Raw genomic sequence first — 22,217 nt, 5'->3', positions numbered from 1 at the left:
ACTTGTATGAATATCAAAAGCTCAGATGGAAACCGAATTCTAAGCAAAGAAGGGAAAGCAGAAAGGTGGAAGGAGTATATAGAGGGTCTATACAAGGGCGATGTACTTGAGGACAATATTATGGAAATGGAAGAGGATGTAGATGAAGATGAAATGGGAGATATGATACTGCGTGAAGAGTTTGACAGAGCACTGAAAGATCCGAGTCGAAACAAGGCTCCAAGAGTAGACAACATTCCATTAGAACAACTGACAGCCTTGGGAGAGACAGTCCTGACAAAACTCTACCACCTGGTGAGTGAGATGTATGAGACAGGTGAAATACCCTCAGACTTCAAGAAGAATATAATAATTCCAATCCCAAAGAAAGCAGGTGTTGACAGATGTGAAAATTACCGAACTATCAGTTTAATATGTCACAGCTGCAAAATACTAACATGAATTCTTTACAGACGAATGGAAAAACTGGTAGAAGCCGACTTTGAGGAAGATCAGTTTGGACACCGTAGAAATATTGGAACACGTGAGGCAATACTGACCCTACGACTTCTCTTAGAAGCTAGATTAAAGAAAGGCAAACCTACGTTCCTAGCATTTGTAGACTTAGAGAAAGCTTTTGACAATGTTGACTGGAATACTCTCTTTCAAATTCTAAAGTTGGCAGGGGTAAAATACAGGGAGCAAAAGGCTATTTACAATTTGTATAGTAATCAGACGGCAGTTACAAGAGTCGAGGGGCACAAAAGGGAAGCAGTGGTTGGGAAGGGAGTGAGACAGGGTTGTAGCCTCTCCCCGATGTTATTCAATCTGTATAATGAGCAAGCAGTAAAGGAAACAAAAGAAAAATTCTGAGTAGGTATTAAAATCCAGGGAGAAGAAATAAAAACTTTGAGGTTCACTGATGACATTGTAATTCTGTCAGAGACAGCAAATGACTTGGAAGAGCAGTTGAACGGAATGGACAGTGTCTTGAAAGGAGGATATAAGATGAACATCAACAAAAGCAAAACGAGGATAATGGAAATTTGTTAACATCGAGTATAGACTTAAGTGTTAGGAAGTCGTTTCTGAAAGTATTTGTATGGAGTGTAGCCATGTATGGAAGTGAAACATGGACAATAAATAGTTTGGACAAGAAGAGAATAGAAGCTTTCGAAATGTGGTGCTACAGAAGAATGTTGAAGATTAGGTGGGTAGATCACGTAACTAATGAGGAGGTATTGAATAGAATTGAGGAAAAGAGGAGTTTGTGGCACAACTTGACAAGAAGAAGGGATCGGTTCGTATAACATGTTCTGAGGCATCAAGGGATCACCAGTTTAGTATTGGAGGGCAGTGTGGAGGGTAAAAATCGTAGAGGGAGACCAAGAGATGAATACACTAAGCAGATTCAGAAGGATGTAGGTTGCAGTAAGTACTGGGAGATGAACGAGCTTGCACAGGAAGTGTAGCACGGAGAGCTGCATCAAACCAGTCTCAGGACTGAAGACCACAACAACAACAACAACAACAACATAATCAATAAAATCAAACAAAACCCACCACTTTCAGTTAATCTCACACTAATGATTCATCATTCCCTGAATGATTTCCTTGCTTTTCCAGACACATACATTGAGTTTATAAAGAAATTACATACAAAATCGCAGTGAAGATATTCCAGGTTTCAGAATTTAGCAGGCCCCTGATCCATGGTTCTGGGGTACTTTTGCACAACTCTCGTCATTTCCTAGAACTTGCCAGTCCTTTTCCCTCATCACTCTTTCTTCCCATTCAAGCCTTCTGCGCAGAAAAAGGAGCCACTGGCTCTGAACACTTACACATTTACATAACTTTTATGTGTTTTCTGCCACTGTTGCTTGGCGAGTAAATTTTTTTATGTATCCAATTATATTTTATTTTCAAAAATTGATTATTTTCAATGATAAGTTATGTACTGAGATTCAAATGCACAATGACTAAAGTAACCAGTTTTGTCTTTGAACTTACAAAATTACTTCTGTGACAATGAAAGTAACTGCTATCATTTCAGCTGTCCATGGCCTTGGTCATTCATTAACCATGGATATATTTATCTATAAACATGGCATATGCGGCTATTAATTGGCATTTTAATCAATGTATATTGTCTGCTACAAGAGAACACACATCTCTTTCTCATTTATTTCAAGTTTATAAAATTAATTACAAACATTATGAATAACTATTCATTTGCTGATCCACTGCAGTGCCTTCAAAAGTATGTGAAATATATTCTGAATATATGTAAATATGTGGGCTGTACTGAAGAACAATACAATATTATGATCTAGAGCCCCATCAAAGATAACATTAGTGGCAGAGCACAAAGCTCGGGGCAACAAGGATGGGGAATAAACCTAAATCTGGATGAATGTATGGGTATCTGAATCCCAGTCCTGAATGCGAAGCCAATGTGCTAGTGACAATGTCTACTTGCTTGCGTTGAAAATAATGGTTTTTATTTTCTTAAATCAATGAGAAAAACATTACATGTCTCAATATGCTTCACACTAACATCCATTCCTTCTTATTGCCAATCCTATTCAATTTTTGTCAGTGTGCTATGCATTTTAAACAATTCTTTTTTTTTCTATACATCTCAAGTATTTGAAACACTTGCCTCCCAAACCACTATCACACTGTTTAAATATCTAGTTAGTGTCTTACGTATGTGCAGTCTCTGAAACTGATTCATAATTGAAGTCCCATATTTGACAAAAGTATAAGTTTGTTGTTCTGAAGGCCATTTTGTTCTTATTATTCTTTCTCCTGCCCCTCATTTATTTTGGTTCTCTTTTTCTATCCCTGTTTTTTTTTTTTTTTTTCTTTTCAATCTCTTTAGCTGCGTGTTTTTAACCCAAGAAATATCATCTTATAGGTATTTTATACCTATTGTTCCATCTCTTTAAATTTACAATCTTTATCTGATATTCCCTTACTTTATGCATATATATACGAGGGCTATCCACAAAGTACATTACGTTTTGGAATTAAAAATAAATAAAGTATTGGAAATTTTTTTTTATTATATACAGATGAAAGCCACACTTAAATACTACTTTTCTACATAGTTGTCATTTAAATTAAGGCACTGATCGTAGCGATGGACGAGCTTGGAAATTCCTCATCGTAAAATTCGGCCACCTGCGCCTTCAACCACGTGGTTACCTCTTCTTGAAGCTGTGCGTCATCATCAAAACGCTGCATAGCCAACCACTTCTTCATTGCTGGGAATAAGTGGAAGTCGCTCGGTGCCAGGTCAGGACTGTACGGCGAATGAGGAAACAACTCCCACTTAAAAGATTCGAGAACTTCACGAGTGGCATTTGTCGTGTGGGCCCGGGCGTTGTCGTGAATCAGCAAGATCTTTGAGCCCAACTTTCCCCTACGCTTGTTTTGTATTGCTCTTCTGAGGTTGTGCAGAGTTTGGCAATACCTTTGAGAGTTTATTGTAGTGCCTCTTTCCAGGAAATCCACAAAAATCACACCTTTTCTGTCCCAAAAGACAGTCGCCACGTGGTTGAAGGCGCAGGCGGCCGAATTTTACGACGAAGGAATTTCCAAGTTCGTCCATCACTACGATAAGTGCCTTAATTTAAATGGCAACTATGTAAAAAAGTAGTATTTAAGTGTGGCTTTCATCTGTATATAATAAAAAAAAATTCCAATACTTTATTTATTTTTAATTGCAAAACGTAATGTACTTTGTATAGCCCTCGTACATTAAATATTTGATGTGAAAATTCTTTAGTCTTACTCTTTTTCCTTTGAACAAGTTTTCATTCCTTGATAACTGCAATTACATTCCCATTCTAGTGGAAAACCAATTAAATAGCTATTTAACTTGGGTACATCAATCTCTCCATTTTCTTAGGATGTTCAAAATGTCTCCATTTGGAATTAATTTAACTTCACTTTATGTGATTGCAATTTTACACCTGATGTCTGATACTAAAAATAGATCAGTCTTGTAGTAATCCTTGAATTATATCTAACATGAAAAAGAAGAGACTTTATTTTACAGCACCTTCTCACTTTAAGATTCCAAACCATTTATTTTTTTCTCTTTACCAGATTATGATTAACAAATTATAACAACATGAGATGCCATATTAAGAGATAATTAGCACAGTCATATTTACTAACTAGTTCTTCTTTAAAATTGTAAAAAAGTTTTAATTTTTTTCATGGAAGGTCTGTGTATTTACTTAATTTGCTTTACTTAAAACTGTTTATTAATAGTTATGTTTTTGGCACAACATGATCATTACATTCCTCAACATATTTTGCCTAGAATACTATTAACTTCTGTTCCAATTAGTTCTGTATCATGAGAGACATGATAAGTGCAGGTACTCATATTTTTAGAGTTTTTGTTGTATGAGAGTCCATGATTAGAGTAGTCAACAATTATGTAGTTTATATACTGTTTATTTGACGTAACTAGAGGATAACATGTGAAAGCTTCTTATTGCATTATTATGACCACAACTGTAAGCTTTAGGATACCTGTCAAACAAAATTCTTGGGAGAATGGATAGACAGACATTTCATACCAGAAAATCATTCAGAAATATTTTAAAAAAGCAAATGTTTTATATAGAAACACTACTGTGTGGATTTCATTTGGTTGTGCCTAGTTTTCTTAGGTATGGGGTTCTAAGTGGGGCATGGTACAACAAATGTGTAAACTTCAGATGAGAGTTTTAAGAATTATAAAAGGCGTTTGCCAAAGGGAATCAAGTACAGAATTTTCAAAGAACTCAAAATCTTACCATTCCAGCCTTTTACATTTATGAACGCAAAAAAAAAAAAAAAAAAAAAAAAAAAAGAAGCAGAATTTTAGAGGGAAATGCGCAGGACAGCTCGATATAAAAATATATGATGTATCTACCAAAACTTTTATTCAATACTTTGCCTCAAAGACTGCAGCATATTTCAGACATAAGCAAGTCTAAAAAGAATTAAAAAGTATGCTGACAGTTAACAGCGAATATAGCAATGATGAATTTATGAAACATCAGCATTAAATTAAACATAACCCATAAAATTTCTAAGTTACTTCCCCTGTGACATATGATAAAACAATCTCAAGTGACAGTGCTGTGTGATGAGTGACACTGATGCATAATTGCATTCTGAATGATCACTATATGGGTCCTACATGATTACAGTACAATACATCAATACTGTTTCCAGAAGAATAGAGATATGAGTTGTAAATACATGTAACACAAGAGATGAAAAAATATGTAGGTATTTGTATATCTAAAAAGAAAGATGATGAGACTTACCAAACAAAAGCGCTGGCAGGTCGATAGACACACAAACAAACACACAAAATTCAAGCTTTCGCAGCCAACAGTTGCCTCATCAGGAAAGAGGGAAGGAGAGGGAAAGACGAAAGGATTTGGGTTTTAAGGGAGAGGGTAAGGAGTCATTCCAATCCCGGGAGCGGAAAGACTTACCTTAGGGGGAAAAAAGGACAGGTATACACTCGCGTGCACGCGCACACACACACACACACACACACACATCCATCCATCCGCATATACACAGACACAAGCAGACAATGTCTGTCAGACAATGTCTGCTTGTGTCTGTGTATATGCGGATGTGTGTGTGTGTGTGTGTGTGTGTGTGTGTGTGTGTGTGTGTGTGTGTGTGCGCGCGCGCGCGCGAGCGAGTGTATACCTGTCCTTTTTTCCCCCTAAGGTAAGTCTTTCCGCTCCCGGGATTGGAATGACTCCTTACCCTCTCCCTTAAAACCCAAATCCTTTCGTCTTTCCCTCTCCTTCCCTCCTTCCTGATGAGGCAACTGTTGGTTGCGAAAGCTTGAATTTTGTGTGTTTGTTTGTGTGTCTATTGACCTGCCAGCGCTTTTGTTTGGTAAGTCTCATCATCTTTCTTTTTAGATATATTTTTCCCACGTGGAATGTTTCCTTCTATTATATTCATATGTAGGTATTTGTGTGTATTTGGACGGTGCTTATTTGTGTATATGTACTCATTGCACAAATTCAGAAAACAATCATAAGATGCATATTGCATATGGATGTATAAAGAAATAAACAATGATATTCTTCAAAGAGTCTTTATGTAGATTTAGAGTAACATGCTTTACAAGCATGTAAATGGCAGAAGAGAGACTGATCTCCATGAAAAAATGTTTTAAGTAACTTAGAACAAAGTCAGCTGAATATGAAAAGTATCTCAATGTGCTGTTACATCCAAAAACAGGTGACTGTTTTTGTCAAACATGACAGAAAATTGTTGTGTAGCTCTACTTCTAAAGTGGTTTTCTGAAAACACAATACTTCTACTAATTTCCATAGAGCTCCATGTAGGATATAACAAGCAGGAAACTGAGCAAATATTTTTGTCATTTTTTCAGCACATACACCAACTTACTGTCCAATAAAGGTAACAGTTCACTGAATAGTAGAGTACATCAAATGAATTCGCAATTGCAAATAAGGAGTACCATTAGCTGTAGAATGGAATGATGACAATGAAAATTTTTGCTGGACAACTGATGGTAGTCCTTACTAACAATGGTTAGTCCTAACTAACTTGATGTGTTTTGCCACGGCTGTGGTAGCCACAGTGCCCCCCCCCCCCCCCCCCCCCACACACACACACCCCTCTGTATGGCTAAACTGTGCTGACTCAATATACTGTCCCCAGGCTGCAGTATGCTAGTTGGTTGGTATGAACGTTTGTGTCAGGAGGAATGGGCAAACAAAGCAGACTGGGGTTGTGAGTGTGAGTTTGCAAAAAATGACTAATGGCTGGGAGGGAGGCAGCTGGTGCACAGGTTGCGAATGCATCCTGGGCACTGATATCAGTGAGTTTTTGCAGGGAATGATGATGATTATGGACTGGGAGGAGGAGACAGAAGCAGAAGAAGAGACTGTGGGGAAGAGAGTATGGGTATAGGACGAGTGAAGTTATGGTCCTGGGACAGGATCCTTACAACCTCATTTCTTATACATTTTACTGACTACTTCTTCGCTTATAGCTACTTCCTCTATGAAAGGAAAGTATACAAACAAATCCACAGCACAACCATGGGTAGCACACAGCATCTTCCTGTGTCAAACTACTTATGAGCCAGCTAGAGGGAATAGTCCTAGTCACTCAAAACTCCAAACATGTTATCTGGTTAAGATTCACAAAACTGATTTTCCTGTGTTATCTTCTCACACATCATCAAGCTCCCACCACTTCCAAGAACAAACTGCAAATGAGCATCCCCCATCACACAATACCTTCCTGGGCAGGAGCAACTGAACCATATTCTTTACCACTATTTATTAAGTACCAAAGATTGGTCAAATATGGTAATCAGATGCTTTTATGGACCGCCTGGGTCAGGAGCTATAGTGGGACAGTGCTTCAGACAGATCACTTATAATGTTCCTAATCATGTTGTTGTGATACTGGGAGGTGACTTCAACTTGTCACGTATAGATTGGGAGTTTTATGCTATTAAAACTAGTGCCAGAGAGAGAGTTTTGTGTGACATTGTTCTGGATGTCTTGTCCGAAAATTACTTTGAGCAGATAGTTAGAGAACCAAGCAGTAAATGACAGCCTGGTGCTGATTAGTGAGATAAGGATATCATATAGAACAAAGTGGAAATTATATAAAAATTTTACTAGTAGTCACAATTGAGCTACAATAGCCCATTACGAACAGTATTGCCACATATTTACAAATGTTATTAGGAAGGCAAAGCATATGTGGTATGCAAATAGAACATCTACAATAATTCACAGGATAGAATTAAAACCATATTGTAGGAAGTGTCTGAACCACTGTCCCACTATAGCTTCTGACCCAGGCAGTCCATAAAAGCATCTGATTACCATATTTGAAGGAAGTGTCTGGTCAGCAGCACAAGGTCGACGATATGAAGTCCGTTCATAGTAAAAATATTTCTGTTACTGATGGGTTAGATATATGTACAGTACTTAACAATCAATTTCTGATTATTGCTGGTGCATTAAACAAAAACTTAGTTTCTACAGGGAATCATATAACTCTCTTGGAAAATGCCTTTCCAAGAGTGATGTGTGATATACCCCTTTGTGATACTCACAACTGAGGAGACTGAGTCAATAACTAAATCACCAAAGACTAAGGACTCTGTGATATGATGGAGTACCTAGCAGAATGCTAAAGTACTGTGCTGCACATGTCAGCTCTGTATTTAGCCATATTTGTAATTTTTCATTTAAGAATGGTCAGTTTCCTGAATGGTTGTTGTAGACAATTTTAGACTTATTTCTATACCATCAGTGTTTGCTACAGTTATTTAAAAGGCTGTGTAGGTAATGATAATTGATATTTTATATCACATAATTAGCTATGAAATGTACAGTTCACCTTTAGAAGTGGTTTAACGACTGAAAATCCTATACGCTCTTTTCTCTGTGAGGTACAGGATGGATTAAACAAAAGATTTCGAATGCTAGGCATAGTTTTTTGATTTAACTAAGGTGTTTTATTGCGCTGATCACGAAATATTGCTCCAGAAATTGGACCATTCATTGAGAAAGGCTATGATGAGGGGTCTCAGTGGAGTATGCTCAAATGGGGGGTGCCTCAGGCATCAGTGCTGGGACCATTCCTGTTTCTTATTTATATAAATGATATGCCCTCTAGTATTACAGGTGCTTCAAAAATATTTCTGTTTGCTGATGACACTAGTGCAGTTCATGACACAAGTTCATGGCTTGTAGAAAATAAACTAACACTAAATCACGGTAAGACTCAATTTTTAAAGTTTCTAACGTACAATTCAACAAAACCTGACATTTTAATTTCACAGAATATGATTAGTGAAACTGAACCATTCAAATTTCTAGGTGTTCAGATAGATAGTAAATTGTCCTGGAAATCCCACATTGAGGATCTTGTTCAAAGACTTAATGCTGTCATTTTTACTATTTGAACAGTGTCTGAAAAAGTGACAGTTCAACATGAAAAGTAGTCTACTTCACTTATTTTCATTCACTTATGACCTATGGGTTAACTCTTCCCTTTCTCAAAGGATATTTTTGGCTCAAAAATGGGCAGTTCGAGCTATAAGTGTTGCAAGTTCTTGAACCTCTTGTCGATCCCTGTCCATTAATCTGGATATTCTGACACCTGCCTCTCAATATATTTATTCTTTACTGTCATTTCTTGTTAAGAGTATCAGCTTGTTCCCAAGAATCAGCAGCTTTCACTCAGTTAATACTAGGCAGAAATCCAACCTGCATTTGGATCGTACTTCCTTGACTCTTTTGCAGAAAGGTGTGCAGTATACTGCTGCATCTGTTTTCAATAAGCTACTACAAGAATTCAAAAATCTTAGCAGTGATCCATGTGCTTTCAAACTGAAGCTAAAGGGTTTCCTTATGGGTCACTACTCCTATTCTGTTGAGGAGTTCCTCGAAAAATTTAGCTAATTCTTATGTTTTATTGTTGATTGCATTTATTTAAACTTATGGCTTGATTTTTTTTTTTTTTTTTGGGTTCACAAACATTTTATTTTACCTGTTATTACTTTTATGTTGTAATTTCATGTACTGACATATTCCATGACTTTGGAGATTTGCTCTTCAATTTGGTCCTACAGAGATAGATGTGTAAATAAATAAATAAATAAATAAATAAAAACTAACTCATGAGGGTAATGTCTTAGACCACCTGGCAACAACCAGACCTGAACTTATCGAATCAGTTAACACAGAGGAAGGTACAAGTGTTCATAAAGCTGTGACACTGCCTATGACAAAGTGTGTTACAAAGAATGTTAAGAAAGGTAGGAAGATATTTTTGCTTAGCAAGAGTCACAGGATACAGATTTCAGAGTATCTGAGCAGTCAGCATCAAATAGTCACTGATGAGGATGAAGATATGGAGAATAAATGGAAAAAAATTCAAAGGTATTGTGCATTGTGTCCTAGGAAAGTATGTCCCAAGTAATGTCTTAAGGGATGGAAAAGACACGTCATATGAAACTTCCTGGCAGATTAAAACTGTGTGCTGGACCGAGACTCGAACTAAGGACCTTTGCCTTTCGCGGGCAAGTGCTCTAGGTGTGCTAGGTTTGCAGAAGAGCTTCTATGAAGTTTGGAAGGTAAGAGACAAGGTACTGGCAGAATTGAAGCCGTGAGGACAGGTCGTGAGTCGTGTTTGGGTAGGTCAGTTGGTAGAGCACTTGCCAACACAAAAGACAAAGGTCCCGAGTTCGAGTCTCGGTCCAGCACACAGTTTTAATCTGCCACGAAGTTTCATATCAGTGCACACACTGCTGCAGAGAGAAAATCTCATTCTGAAAGACACATAATGGTTTAATAGCTGTGTTAGGAAACTGCTACATAAATAAAGAGAACTTCATCTCAGATTCAAGAGAAGTAAAAAATAGGTGACAAACAAAAGCTGAATGAAGTGAAAATGAGTGGAAGGAGAGAAGTGTTCAATGACTATGAAAGTAAAACTTTGTCAACCAACCCGAGTAAAAGCCCTAAGAGCTTTTGTGGGTCAATATCAACTATTCATTCACTTAGTGACTATACTGGCACCGAAACGGAGGATAACAGAGAGAAGGCCGAAATACTGAATTCAGTCTTCCAAAATTATTTCACTGCAGAAGATCATAACATGGTCTTTGCTTTCAATCATTGTTCAAATGTCAAAATAGCAGATATTGAGATAACCAATCACGGAATAGAAAAACAACTGCAATCACTTAGTAGGGAAAAGGTGTCCGGACCAGATGAGATACCTATACGATTCTACAAAGATTATACAAAATAGCTTGCTCTCCTTCTAGCTGTAATTTATCATAGGTTGCTTGAGCAATGAAGGGTACCTAGCAACTGGAAGCAGCTCAGGTCATACCGATTTTTAAGAAAAGCCATAGGACAGATGCACAGAATTACAGACCTAGATCATTGACATCAGTCTTTTGTAGAATTACAGAAATTATTTTAAGCTCCAGAATTATGAAGTTTTTGGGGAATGAAAATCTACTCCATAAAAAATCAGTTGTGTCGGCTACTGTGGGAATCAGTGCTGACACAAACAAGGAACCCAGTGGCAGGAACCCAGAATGATCTATACATTAAACTTTCTAATTAATAGCACATTTTCTTTCTAAAAGAAAAAGAAACATAACTTCTTTTTATCAAGTGGCTTCCTGTGCTATCTACATACAATTACATTGTTCTGTATTACTACTCACAGAACGCAGGCTAAGTATTGTCTTCCTATTACTTAGCACTGCTGGTCTTGAAGTCTGTGACCGAACTGGGACCAACCAGCGATGGGCAGCTGGTTAAGCGAGCATTGACAGGGGGTGCTGAACTCTGTCTTCCCGGGGATGTTTCCCGGGGATGTGGTGCTGCTTGCTCTTTCCTTTGGTGTGCGAGTCAATGCTTTCTTGATACAGTTTCGCAATGATGCAGTGGCAGGTGTGCAGTTGATGTTCTATGACTGCATAACATGATCATGTATTCTGCAAACAGAGTTCCTGCAAAACTCAGCTCACTCTATTCATCCATGAGATGGGCAGCACCGTGGATAATGGTGTTCAGGTTGATGCCATGTTCCCTGACTTCAGGATGGCATTTGATACTCTCCTGCTCCGCTGTTTGGTGTGTGTGTGGGCGAGTTGGGGGGGGGGGGGGGGGGCGAAGAAGAAGAAGAAGAAGAAGAAGAAGAAGAAGAAGAAGAAGAAAGCTTATTGAGTACCAGGGCAATCAGGGCATATTTGCAACTGGATTCAAGACTTCCCTGTGGACAGAACTCAAACATCGCTCTTGACAGAACAAAACTGACAGATGTAAGGATAATTTCCAGAGTGAGAGGTGTGATAGGAATGTTATCATTTACAACATACATAAATAGTCTAGTAGAAAGCGTTGGATGCTATTTAAGGCCATTTGCAGGTGATTTGGTTGTCTATAACAAAATAGTGATGCCAGAAGATAGTAATGATATCTAGAATTACTTCCAGACAATTGATGAATGGTGTAGGTAGTGGTAGTTGACCCTGAATGTCAACAAAGATAACATGTTGTGCATACAAAGGAAAAGAAATTCACTAGTGGACAGCTAAACTATTGGTAACAAGCAGCTGGAAAAAGTATCCACCATAAAATATCTATGAGGATGTATCCAGAGTGCCCTCAAGTGGAATGACCACATAAAACAAATAATGGGAAAAGCAGATGCCAGACTCAGATTCATAGGAAGAATCATAAGGAAATGTAATTCATCCATGAAAGAAGTGGCTTATAAGGTGCTTGTTTGTCCAATTCTTGAGTATCGTTCATATACCTAGTATCCCTACCAGGTAGGACAAGAAAGAAAGAGAGAGAGAGAGAGAGAGAGAGAGAGAGAGAGAGAGATGATCCAACAAAGAGCGACGTGTTTTGACATGGGAGCATTTAGCTGGCACAAGAGTGTTATGGAGATACTCAACAAATTCCATCGGCAGTTGTTACATGAGAGGCATTGTGCATGCTACACCAACTCGAAACCCATTGACACAGGGGTCATATTCCTCTGGAAGACTTACGCGAACCTGTTCAAACAAATTTCGGGCTTGCAGCCGGTTGTCGTTCAATACTTCGCACGATATTTCAACTGGGCACCTGCCAGTCATCTTCAGGTGAGCCGTCGCAGACTGGCGAAAACATCTTCCGTTCCGCAATATATAGCATACTGTAACTATTCTGCGCATGCATCAAAAACTTGATAGATGAACCACACTGTCCACCGGCAGCACCCTCGCTGGTGGAATAGCGGAACTCAGTCGCCCTCTGCATTGCTGTTTGCCACAGCCGTCGACGCACTCTGTCGTCTTCGATTTGAGCAAATCATAGAGATGATGGGATTCCATGCAGTGTCCGGCTGGTAGTCGCTGTCACGGTTTAACAGATTTTCCGCCAGTCGTATTTCTATGGATTTTTTAATAATGGAGTCTCAGAAAGACGTTGCTGTGGAAAAAATCATTGTTTCCTCATATTCCATTGAATGTCCAGTAGAAATACAATGTCAGCAATAGCGGACTTGCTTGGCTGCAAAAGGCGGGTGTAACGTTGATGTTCAGTGCAGCGTTCTTTCACGGTGCGTGTGGTTTGACCTATGTAAGCCATACCACATTGGCACGGTATCTTGTAAATTCCGGCCTTTCGTAGTAACAGATTGCCCTTAACTGATCCCACAAGGTCCGCAATCTTCGATGGTGGACGGAAAACCACTTTTACCTGAAATTTTTGGCTGATTCTTGCTATTTCAAATGAAGTGTTTCCAACGAAAGAAAGAAAAGCGAAAGATTGTTCCAACATGTTCTCCTCTTTATTCACTTCCTGTTTCTTAGTTTTAACTGTTAGTGCCCTGTTAATGTGCCGGATGGAATACCCATTTTCGCTGAATACTGTCTTTAGATGGGCGAGTTCTTGAGGTAAGCTATCTAGAGCTGAGACAGTATGAGCTCTATCAACAAGTGTTTTAAGCAAACTCATGGTTTGCGATGGGTGATGGCAACTCGATGCTTGCAGGTACAAATCAGTATGAGTCAGTTTCCGGTAAACTGAATGTCCTAGAGAACCATCATTCTTCCTTCGAACCAGGACATCCAAGAAAGGCAAACAACCATCTTTCTCTATTTCCATGGTGAACAGGATGTTGCTATGAATGAAGTAAAGATAAGATGTATGGTCTGCTAAGTGACTCTACCTTTAGGAGGATTGATTACGATCCTACAGGACGTGTGCAACGAAATACTTCAGCACTATTAAATACCTCCTCCTTAGCACAAGAGACCATCAAGAGGTTAAGACCACATGGTTGTGTACCTCCAACACTGTATGGCCTTCCAAAGATTCATAAGAGGGTCTTCCTCTGCGTGCAATAGTGAGCAACATTGGAGCTCCTACATATGCTTTAGCTAAACATCTCGGTTCCTTACTGAGACCTTTCGTAGGCAAGTGCTCACATCACATACGAAACTCAGCTGATTTTATCAATCGACTGGGGGCTCTTCATCTTAGCTGTGTAGACCTTCTAGTAAGTTTTGATGTGGTCTCACTTTTTACAAAAGTTCCTCTTGCAGATTCTTTGACACTGATTGGTAACATGTTTCCTGTTGATATCACTGCTTTGTTCAGGCACGTTCTTTCCTCAACTTATTTTATGTTTAATCAAGAATATTTGGAACAGACTGACGGTGTCGCCATGGGTAGTCCCCTTTCTCCTTTGGAGGATTTTGAAGAGAGCGCTTGAATCAGCTGCCCTGAAGCCAACAGTTTTTTGGCAGTATGTGGATGACACTTTCATAGTGTGGCCTCACGGAGAAGATAAATTAATGGAGTTTCTACATCACCTCAACTCCATTCATAGCAACATCCTGTTCACCATGGAAATAGAGAAAGATGGTTGTTTGCCTTTCTTGGATGTCCTGGTTCGAAGGAAGAATGATGGTTGTCTAGGGCATTCAGTTTACCGGAAACCCACTCATACTGATCTGTACCTGCAAGCATCGAGTTGCTATCACCCATCGCAAACCATGAGTTTGCTTAAAACACTTGTTGATAGAGCTCATACTGTCTCAGCTCTAGATGGCTTACCTCAAGAACTCGCCCATCTAAAGACAGTATTCAGCGAAAATGGGTATTCCATCCGGCAGATTAACAGGGCACTAACAGTTAAAACTAAGAAGCAGGAAGTGAATAAAGAGGAGAACATGCCGGAACAATCTTTAGCTTTTCTTCCTTTCGTTGGAAACACTTCGTTTAAAATAGCAAGAATCCTCCGAAAATTTCAGGTAAAAGTGGTTTTCCACCCACCATCGAAGATTGCGGACCTTGTGGGATCAGTTAAGGGCAATCTGTTACAACGAAAGGCCGGAATTTACAAGATACCGTGCCAATGTGGTATGGCTTACATAGGTCAAACCACACGCACCGTGAAAGAACGCTGCACTGAACATCAACGTTACACCCGCCTTTTGCAGCCAAGCAAGTCCGCTATTGCTGAACATTGTATTTCTACTGGACATTCAATGGAATATGAGGAAACAATGATTTTTTCCACAGCAACGTCTTTCTGGGACTCCATTATTAAAGAATCCATAGAAATACGATTGGCGGACAATCTGTTAAACCGTGACAGCGACTACCAGTTGGACACTGCATGGAATCCCATCATCTCCATGATTTGCTCAAATCGAAGACGACAGAGTGCGTCGACGGCTGTGGCAAACAGCAGTGCAGAGGGTGACTGAGTTCCGCTATTCCACCAGCGAGGGTGCTCCCGGCGGACAGTGTGGTTCATCTATCAAGTTTTCGACGCATGCGCAGAATAGTTACAGTATGCTATATATTGCGGAATGGAGGACGTTTTCGCCAGTCTGCGACGGCTCACCTGAAGATGACTGGCAGGTGCCCAGTTGAAATATCGTGCGAAGTATTGAACGACAACCGGCTGCAAGCCCGAAATTTGTTTGAACAGTCAATTGGCCGGGAAAATTTTAAAATTCACATTAGGCGAACCGGTCTGATACATCAATCTCTCCTATTCCGTAAGAGGCAAGGCCACCTGTGAAAGCAGCCATGTCACATACCAATCCTGCTGCAATTTCTGCACAACATTTTATGTTAGCATGACCACTAACAAGCTGTTCACATGAATGAATGACTACTGCCAAACTGTGACTAACAGCAATGTTGACCGACTAATGGAGAAACATGCTGTTGAGGTCAACATGCTCAATTTCAATAGCAGCTTCACAATCTCTGCCACCTGGATTCTTCCTCTAACATCACCTTCTCTTCACTACGTGGTTGGGAAATGAATAGAGCCAACATGTCTGTTCAAATAGTTTGTATGTGCATCTTACATTTTTAAACAAAATGACAAAACTTTTTTGACTTATTAATTCCTAACTGTATCACATATTCACAAGTTGTAACAATATTAGAGAAAGAATGTTGCTACCCACCATACAGCGGAGATGCTGAGTTGCAATAGGCACAACAAAAAGATTCACACAGTTATAACTTTCGGCCATTAATGCCTTTGTCAGCAATAGACACACACACACACACACACACACACACACACACACACACACACAACTGCAGTCTCAGACACCTGAAACCACAATGCGAGCAGCAGCACCAGTGCATGAAGAGAGTGGCAACTGGGTGGGGGTAAGGAGGAGGCTAGGACAGGGAGAGGGAGGGATAGTATGGTGGGGGTGGTGGTCAGTGAATTGCTGCAGTTCAGACGGAGGGCAGGAGAGAAGGTGGGGAGGTGGGGAGGGGGGGGGGAGGGGGGAGTAGTGGAAAGGAGAGAAATAAAAAGAAATTAAAAGACTGAGTGTGATGGTGAAATGACAGCTGTGTAGCACTGGAATGGGAACGGAGGGAGATGGATGTGTGAGGACATTGACTAATGAAGGTTGAGGCCAGGAGGGTCATGGGTATGTAGGATGCATTGCAGGGAAGTCACTGAGATGGGAATGTCATGTTTGGCAGCGTGTTCAGCAACAGGGTGGTCCACTTGTTTCTTGGGCACTGTTTGTCAGTGGCCATTCATTTGGACAGACAGCTTGTTGGTTGTCATGTCTACATAGAATGCAGCACAGTGGTTGCAGCTTAGCTTGTAAACCACATAACTGGTTTCACAGGTAGCCCTGCCTTTGATGGGACAGGTGATGTTAGTGACTGGACTGGAGTAGGTGGTGGTAGGAGGATGTATGGGACAGGTCTTCCATCTAGCTCTACTACAGGTGTATGAGCCATGAGGTATGGGTTTGGGAGTAGGGACTGTGTAAGGATGGACGAGTAGATTGTGTAGGTTCGGTGGACGGCAGAATACCACTGTAGGAGGGCGGGAAGGATAGTGGGCAGGACATTTCTCACTTCAGGGCATGACGAGAGGTAATCAAAACCCTGGTGGACAATGTAATTCAGTTGCTCCAGTCCCGGATGGTACTGAGTTATGAGTGGAATGCTCCTCTGTGGCCGGACTGTGCGACTTTGGGAGGTGGTGGGAGATCTCTCCGATAAGGCAAGGGAGATTTGTTTTTATACAGGGTTGGGATGATAATTACAGCCAGTGAAGGCTTCAGTGAGACCCTGGGTATATTTTGAGAGGGACTGCTTGTCAATGCAGATGCAATGACCACTGATGGCTAGGCTGTACGGAAGGGACTTCTTGATATGGAATGGGTGACAGCTGTCGAAGTGGAGGTATTGGTGGTGGTTAGTACGTTTGATATGGATGGAGATACTGTTGTATAAGCTTATAATTGTGTGAATCTTTTTGTTGTGCCTACTGTGACTCAGCATCTCCGCTATATGGCGAGTAGCAACTTTCCTTCTCTAATATTGTTACATTCCTTTCTGGATTTTCCATTGTTTGATATACATAAGTTGGCTCGATATGACTGAATAATGGTTTGTACTTGGGTCTTGAAGACATTCATCATAAACTTAAATTACCTATAGTAATAAATTGCACTCTGTAACTGAGAAAGACATAAAAATATGGGAACTGTCCTTGCAACACATCTTTTTTCTGCTTTATTGCCCCTGGTATGAATCTCGGCAACTTCTTGTCCCACACCCATCTCCACTCTGCACCACGACTTTAACTTCACTGATCTTGCACACACGCCGTATTCCCCATAGCCTCTTCTTCGTACACTCTGCCTCCCCTTCACTTTCACCTTCTCCACAACACCACCATCAGGCACTACATGAACTCACTTGTGTCATGTTCCATGTCACATTTCTATTCCATGCACCTGCTGCCTCCTTCCGAACCATTAGCCATCAGTCCTCTACCCTTCCTTCCACTCCCTGCTTTCTTTCCTGCCTTTCTTCATCCCATCTGAGCTGCAGAACTACAGCTCCGACAATGTACTTCACTAGCACACTGTAGCAGTCCAGCTCTGTGTGTGTGTGTGTGTGTGTGTGTGTGTGTGTGTGTGTGTGTGTGTGTGTGTGTGTGGAGGTTAAGGAGTGGGATATCTTTCATCACGATTTCCTGTCCTCCCTCTTCTCCTTTTGCCTGTCTTCTTTCTCAATTCCCTTTTCATTTTCCCCACCACATATTTGTTTCCAAACACATGCAGTAACCGTTTCAGATTTCATACTTCATATTTCACTTATCAGATATTTCCAGCCCTTTATTACTTAACCAGAAATACAATGTCGATAGTTATAATAATTGTAGTCCACCACTTAAACCCACACCACATCCAACCCACCTTCTTTACGTAGTACTTGACACGACTTTCTTCATACTTTATTCCATTCCTTCCAACATTGTAACACTGTAATCCTCTTAAAGTTATGAATCCAAGATATTCAGTGCTCATTTTCTCACTTCACTTACTCTACAAACCCTTCTGTAATTACTCCCAGAGCAGTAACTGCTAAATGGGAGTCAGATCCTTCTTTGGATCCCACATTGCCTAATGGAGAATAGTAAACAACAACACCAAAATTAAGAATTTATTTACAACCAAGTAAGGCAACATTCACCTGTGAGAAAAGCTATTATCAAGTTAGAATATGGGAAAGTAAAATGTCTGATCCTGAAATATCAACAGTTGAAACTTACCTGAGTTTTAAACTCATCTAACAGTTCAGTTGGCAAACGATGTAGCTCCAGAAGACATGGAAATAGCTGGCGAGCTTCAGCTGAGCCATACTTCATAGCCTTCAGTAGTGAGGTTACAATGGTGATGTCATAATTTTCGGTGTCAGGACCTGATAACAGGAAATATCACGTATTACGTATCACTTGTAACAAGCAACTTCTTTATCTGTTTACAGAATTTTGATTTTTGTACTACCAATCTTTCTGCTGACAAATAATAATGTGTTCTATTGAAGGTTACATAGTACAATGTTTTGCAGGGAACAAAAATTTTAAAATGATCACTATTTTATTCTGACATTTTTTTACATTATTTCTTTTTGGAGAATACTTAGGTAACAACATATGGAGAGGAAAAAAATGGAATTACCAAGAACAACACAACATATTAGCACATCTAATACGATACAGGAAACAAGTTGGCATTCAAAACAGCTTGCAGTCATCATGGAATGGATAAATAGAAACCCTATATGATTTTCAGGGGATTCTTATACATTCTTCCTGCAAAATAATGGCAAGTTCAGGTAATGATGATGAAAGGTGAGCACTAATCAGACACTCTTCACTCTAAAGTAGGCTTAATAATATTGAGATCTGGTGACTTGGTGGCCAGCGTAGATCTGACAATTCATCCTCATGCTCACAAAAATCATCTATGGATGATGTCAGTTATGTGAACACAGAGGATGTCATCTTGCAAAACACCATCACAATTGGGGAAAAAACGCCATAGCATGAGATGGACGTGACCAGCCAAAATGGTCACGTAATCTGTGGTGGTAGTGCGACCTTGGAGAGTAACCATGGTGCCCATGAAATACAGTGATATGGCTGCCCAAATCATCACTAAACCCCTCCCCCTCCACCGTGTTTCACTCTTTCCAGCAAGTGGTCTGCATCACAGATTTTAGACGGCATACGCTAGATGTAAACTTGGCCAGAAGCTTTCATGCTCTTGCTCTTTGTCTAGTGAAAGTACACACATTCTCACACGCAACCACAAAGATAATCAAATGTACACCATGGCGAGACTCACTATGGCCACAGGAGTGTGCATTTGGGTCTATGTGGCTATGTGTGTGAATGTGTGTACTTTTACTAGGGGAAAAAAAGAGCAAGAGCTTGAAAGCTATTTATTGTGAATACTGTTTCCTATTAGGTGTTTTTATGCTCCACACATAAGTCTGGTTTAAGTGAGTGGTTGCCTCTTCTTTACTTTATGTAACTATATCCGAATGTCACAGGAAGACAAAAACAGAATAATGAGACATTCATGGGGCTATTTTAATAAAGCCATTTAACTGTGATGTGATTTTATCATACTTACCATAGTGACTGCGACAATACTGTGCAAGTTTCAGGTGTAAATCTGCAAGTCTGTGCTCCATGCTTCTGTCTTCCGCAGTGCTACAGGAATTCTTCCGCAACTGATGTTCAGCTACATGAACAGCTTCTGTGGCAGCTTTGAAACCATGTTTCTTAATTGCTGTCAACAGTTCATCTGGCCTGGAACAATGTAAATAGAACATATTATCTATTTTATTGAGCATAATTTACTCATAATATGTTACACAGTACAAACAAAATATTTAAATTATCACATTATGTACATATAGAAATAAGTCTGAATTCACTTTTCAGACAATCTAATATTCTTTCTTCTACATTTACATTTGTCATCAGCAAAATCACCATTATGGATTCTGAAAAACATATTACGTGCTGCACCACATATGAAAGTTCCTTCCGACTCCATTCATGTATGAAGTGTGAGAACTATTACTGCATATGATATGCCAATATATGAGTTACTATTACCAAAAGATGTTTACAAAGCCTATGGGATCTACGTGTTTCGTGTCAAAAAATATTCAGATTCCTCCAAGGTATATTTTGTTTTGTTGCATTACACTGTGGTCTAAGGTAGGGCAGTGCAGTAGGTGCAGAGATGAGCAAAAGCACTGATGTCCTCTTGAGTCTGAGGTGTGAATATTTGCAGTAAATTGGAGCAGCCATATGTCATTATATAACACACAAACTGTATGCTGTCTTCAGAGGAATGATCAAGTGGTAGGTTTATCATATCTTCTGATGCAATTGTACATACATACAGTGCAGTGCTTAAGTGGTGAGTAGCTCATTTTAAACTGATGAAAAGCAGAACAATGGCCAGGTTGGAAATTTCAAAGAGGTGGTCAGACACACCAATATAAATTTACAACACATCTGTGTGGGATGCCTAGCACCAGCTACAGCTAATAGAGCTATAACTGTGACAGGGAGTTGTATTGATATGTTTCATTATAAAATAAAACTTGATGACAAGAATAAAATTTTTCCTCAATATAAATTTACATGACTTAACATATTATGTCAATGTTTGAACTTATATACTTGTGGGAAAAACACTTTTCCATAACGAAGAGAATGAGAAACCTACCTAGATAAGCAGACAGACAGACTTAAACTTAAAATCTTACCTTCGAATTACAAGAGTTGTTCATATCGTAATGCAAGACTTTTTTCCTAAAACCACGTTGGTTTTTTCAGGATTCCAATGCACTACACTATTCCCCACTCTTCAGGCTACAAAACCCTATTTTTCAACGTAATCTCTATTCAATGTGATGGTCTTACTCCACTTTACTGTGAGTACCTGTATGCCTGCATGGTACCATCCCACTGGTTGACATCAATAAACTCTGTATCATCTACGTACTGCTTCCCATGGAGTGGACGAGTGTGTCAGCACTACTAACACAGATGTCTAGTTGTGCAGCAAGGTGTTTGTTTGTGATCCATCGATCAAATCGAATGAGAGTGTCCGCACATTCCAACACTCCAGGATTCACAGTTATGTGCGGCCGACCAGCATGCAGGAGATCGGACAGGTCTGTGGGAAGAAGTTGTGCTGATGACAGACATTTCGCCCAGTGACTCACCTTGCTTTTGTTCACTGCCAGGTCTCTGCAAACATTCTGCAAGCGTCTATGAATATCAGTGATGTGCTGGTTTTCTGCCAACAGAGACTCAATGAAAGCTCTCTGCTTCGAACGCACCTCCATTATAGGTGCCATTTTGGAGGCTTTATATAGCACTGCCACCTACTGGAACTTCATGTAACTAACTATAGGGGCTGAAGCAGAAACATATCATGATGTTCCACAGCAAATACTGCATTTTTTTAAAGTAAAATTGGCTGAGAAAATAAAGTGTTGTAATACTTACTGAAAGCACCTTGTAGTAGTGCCCGGAAAGTGGTACCAGACATTGATGCTTTAGTGAAAAGCAAAATAAATAGTATTCATTGATATCAAGCGGTTTTATGTTTAACACATGAATGTAGCAATCATGAAATACCTGTTGATACCAATTTAAACTTTTCCCAAAAATGACATTCACCATAAGACTGCAGCAATCGTAAGAAATATCATGTTTTGTACTTAAGCTGCAACATGTTCAGTTCATAAATTAAAAGAAATTTAAATTTCATTTTGGTGACATTCCCCATCAATGTA

General features: G+C 39.6%; 1 protein-coding gene across 1 annotated transcript in view; it reads right to left on the bottom strand.

The window, feature by feature from the left end:
• LOC126167810 (DNA-dependent protein kinase catalytic subunit-like) overlaps positions 1-22,217 on the bottom strand; it is a 540,256-nt gene that overhangs the window by 65,749 nt on the left and 452,290 nt on the right. The window contains exons 44-45 of the mRNA XM_049920510.1: positions 20,027-20,205; positions 18,658-18,806 (exon numbers count right to left, since the gene is read on the bottom strand). Of these exons, the coding sequence (XP_049776467.1) occupies positions 18,658-18,806; positions 20,027-20,205 (328 nt within the window). The remainder of the gene's footprint in view (positions 1-18,657; positions 18,807-20,026; positions 20,206-22,217) is intronic.

This window comes from Schistocerca cancellata, chromosome 1 (assembly GCF_023864275.1).
Source record: "Schistocerca cancellata isolate TAMUIC-IGC-003103 chromosome 1, iqSchCanc2.1, whole genome shotgun sequence".
NCBI classification, from domain to species: Eukaryota; Metazoa; Arthropoda; class Insecta; order Orthoptera; family Acrididae; genus Schistocerca; species Schistocerca cancellata.
Note: the sequence above shows the minus strand (reverse complement) of the source record. Positions and strands in the feature narration are given on the sequence as shown.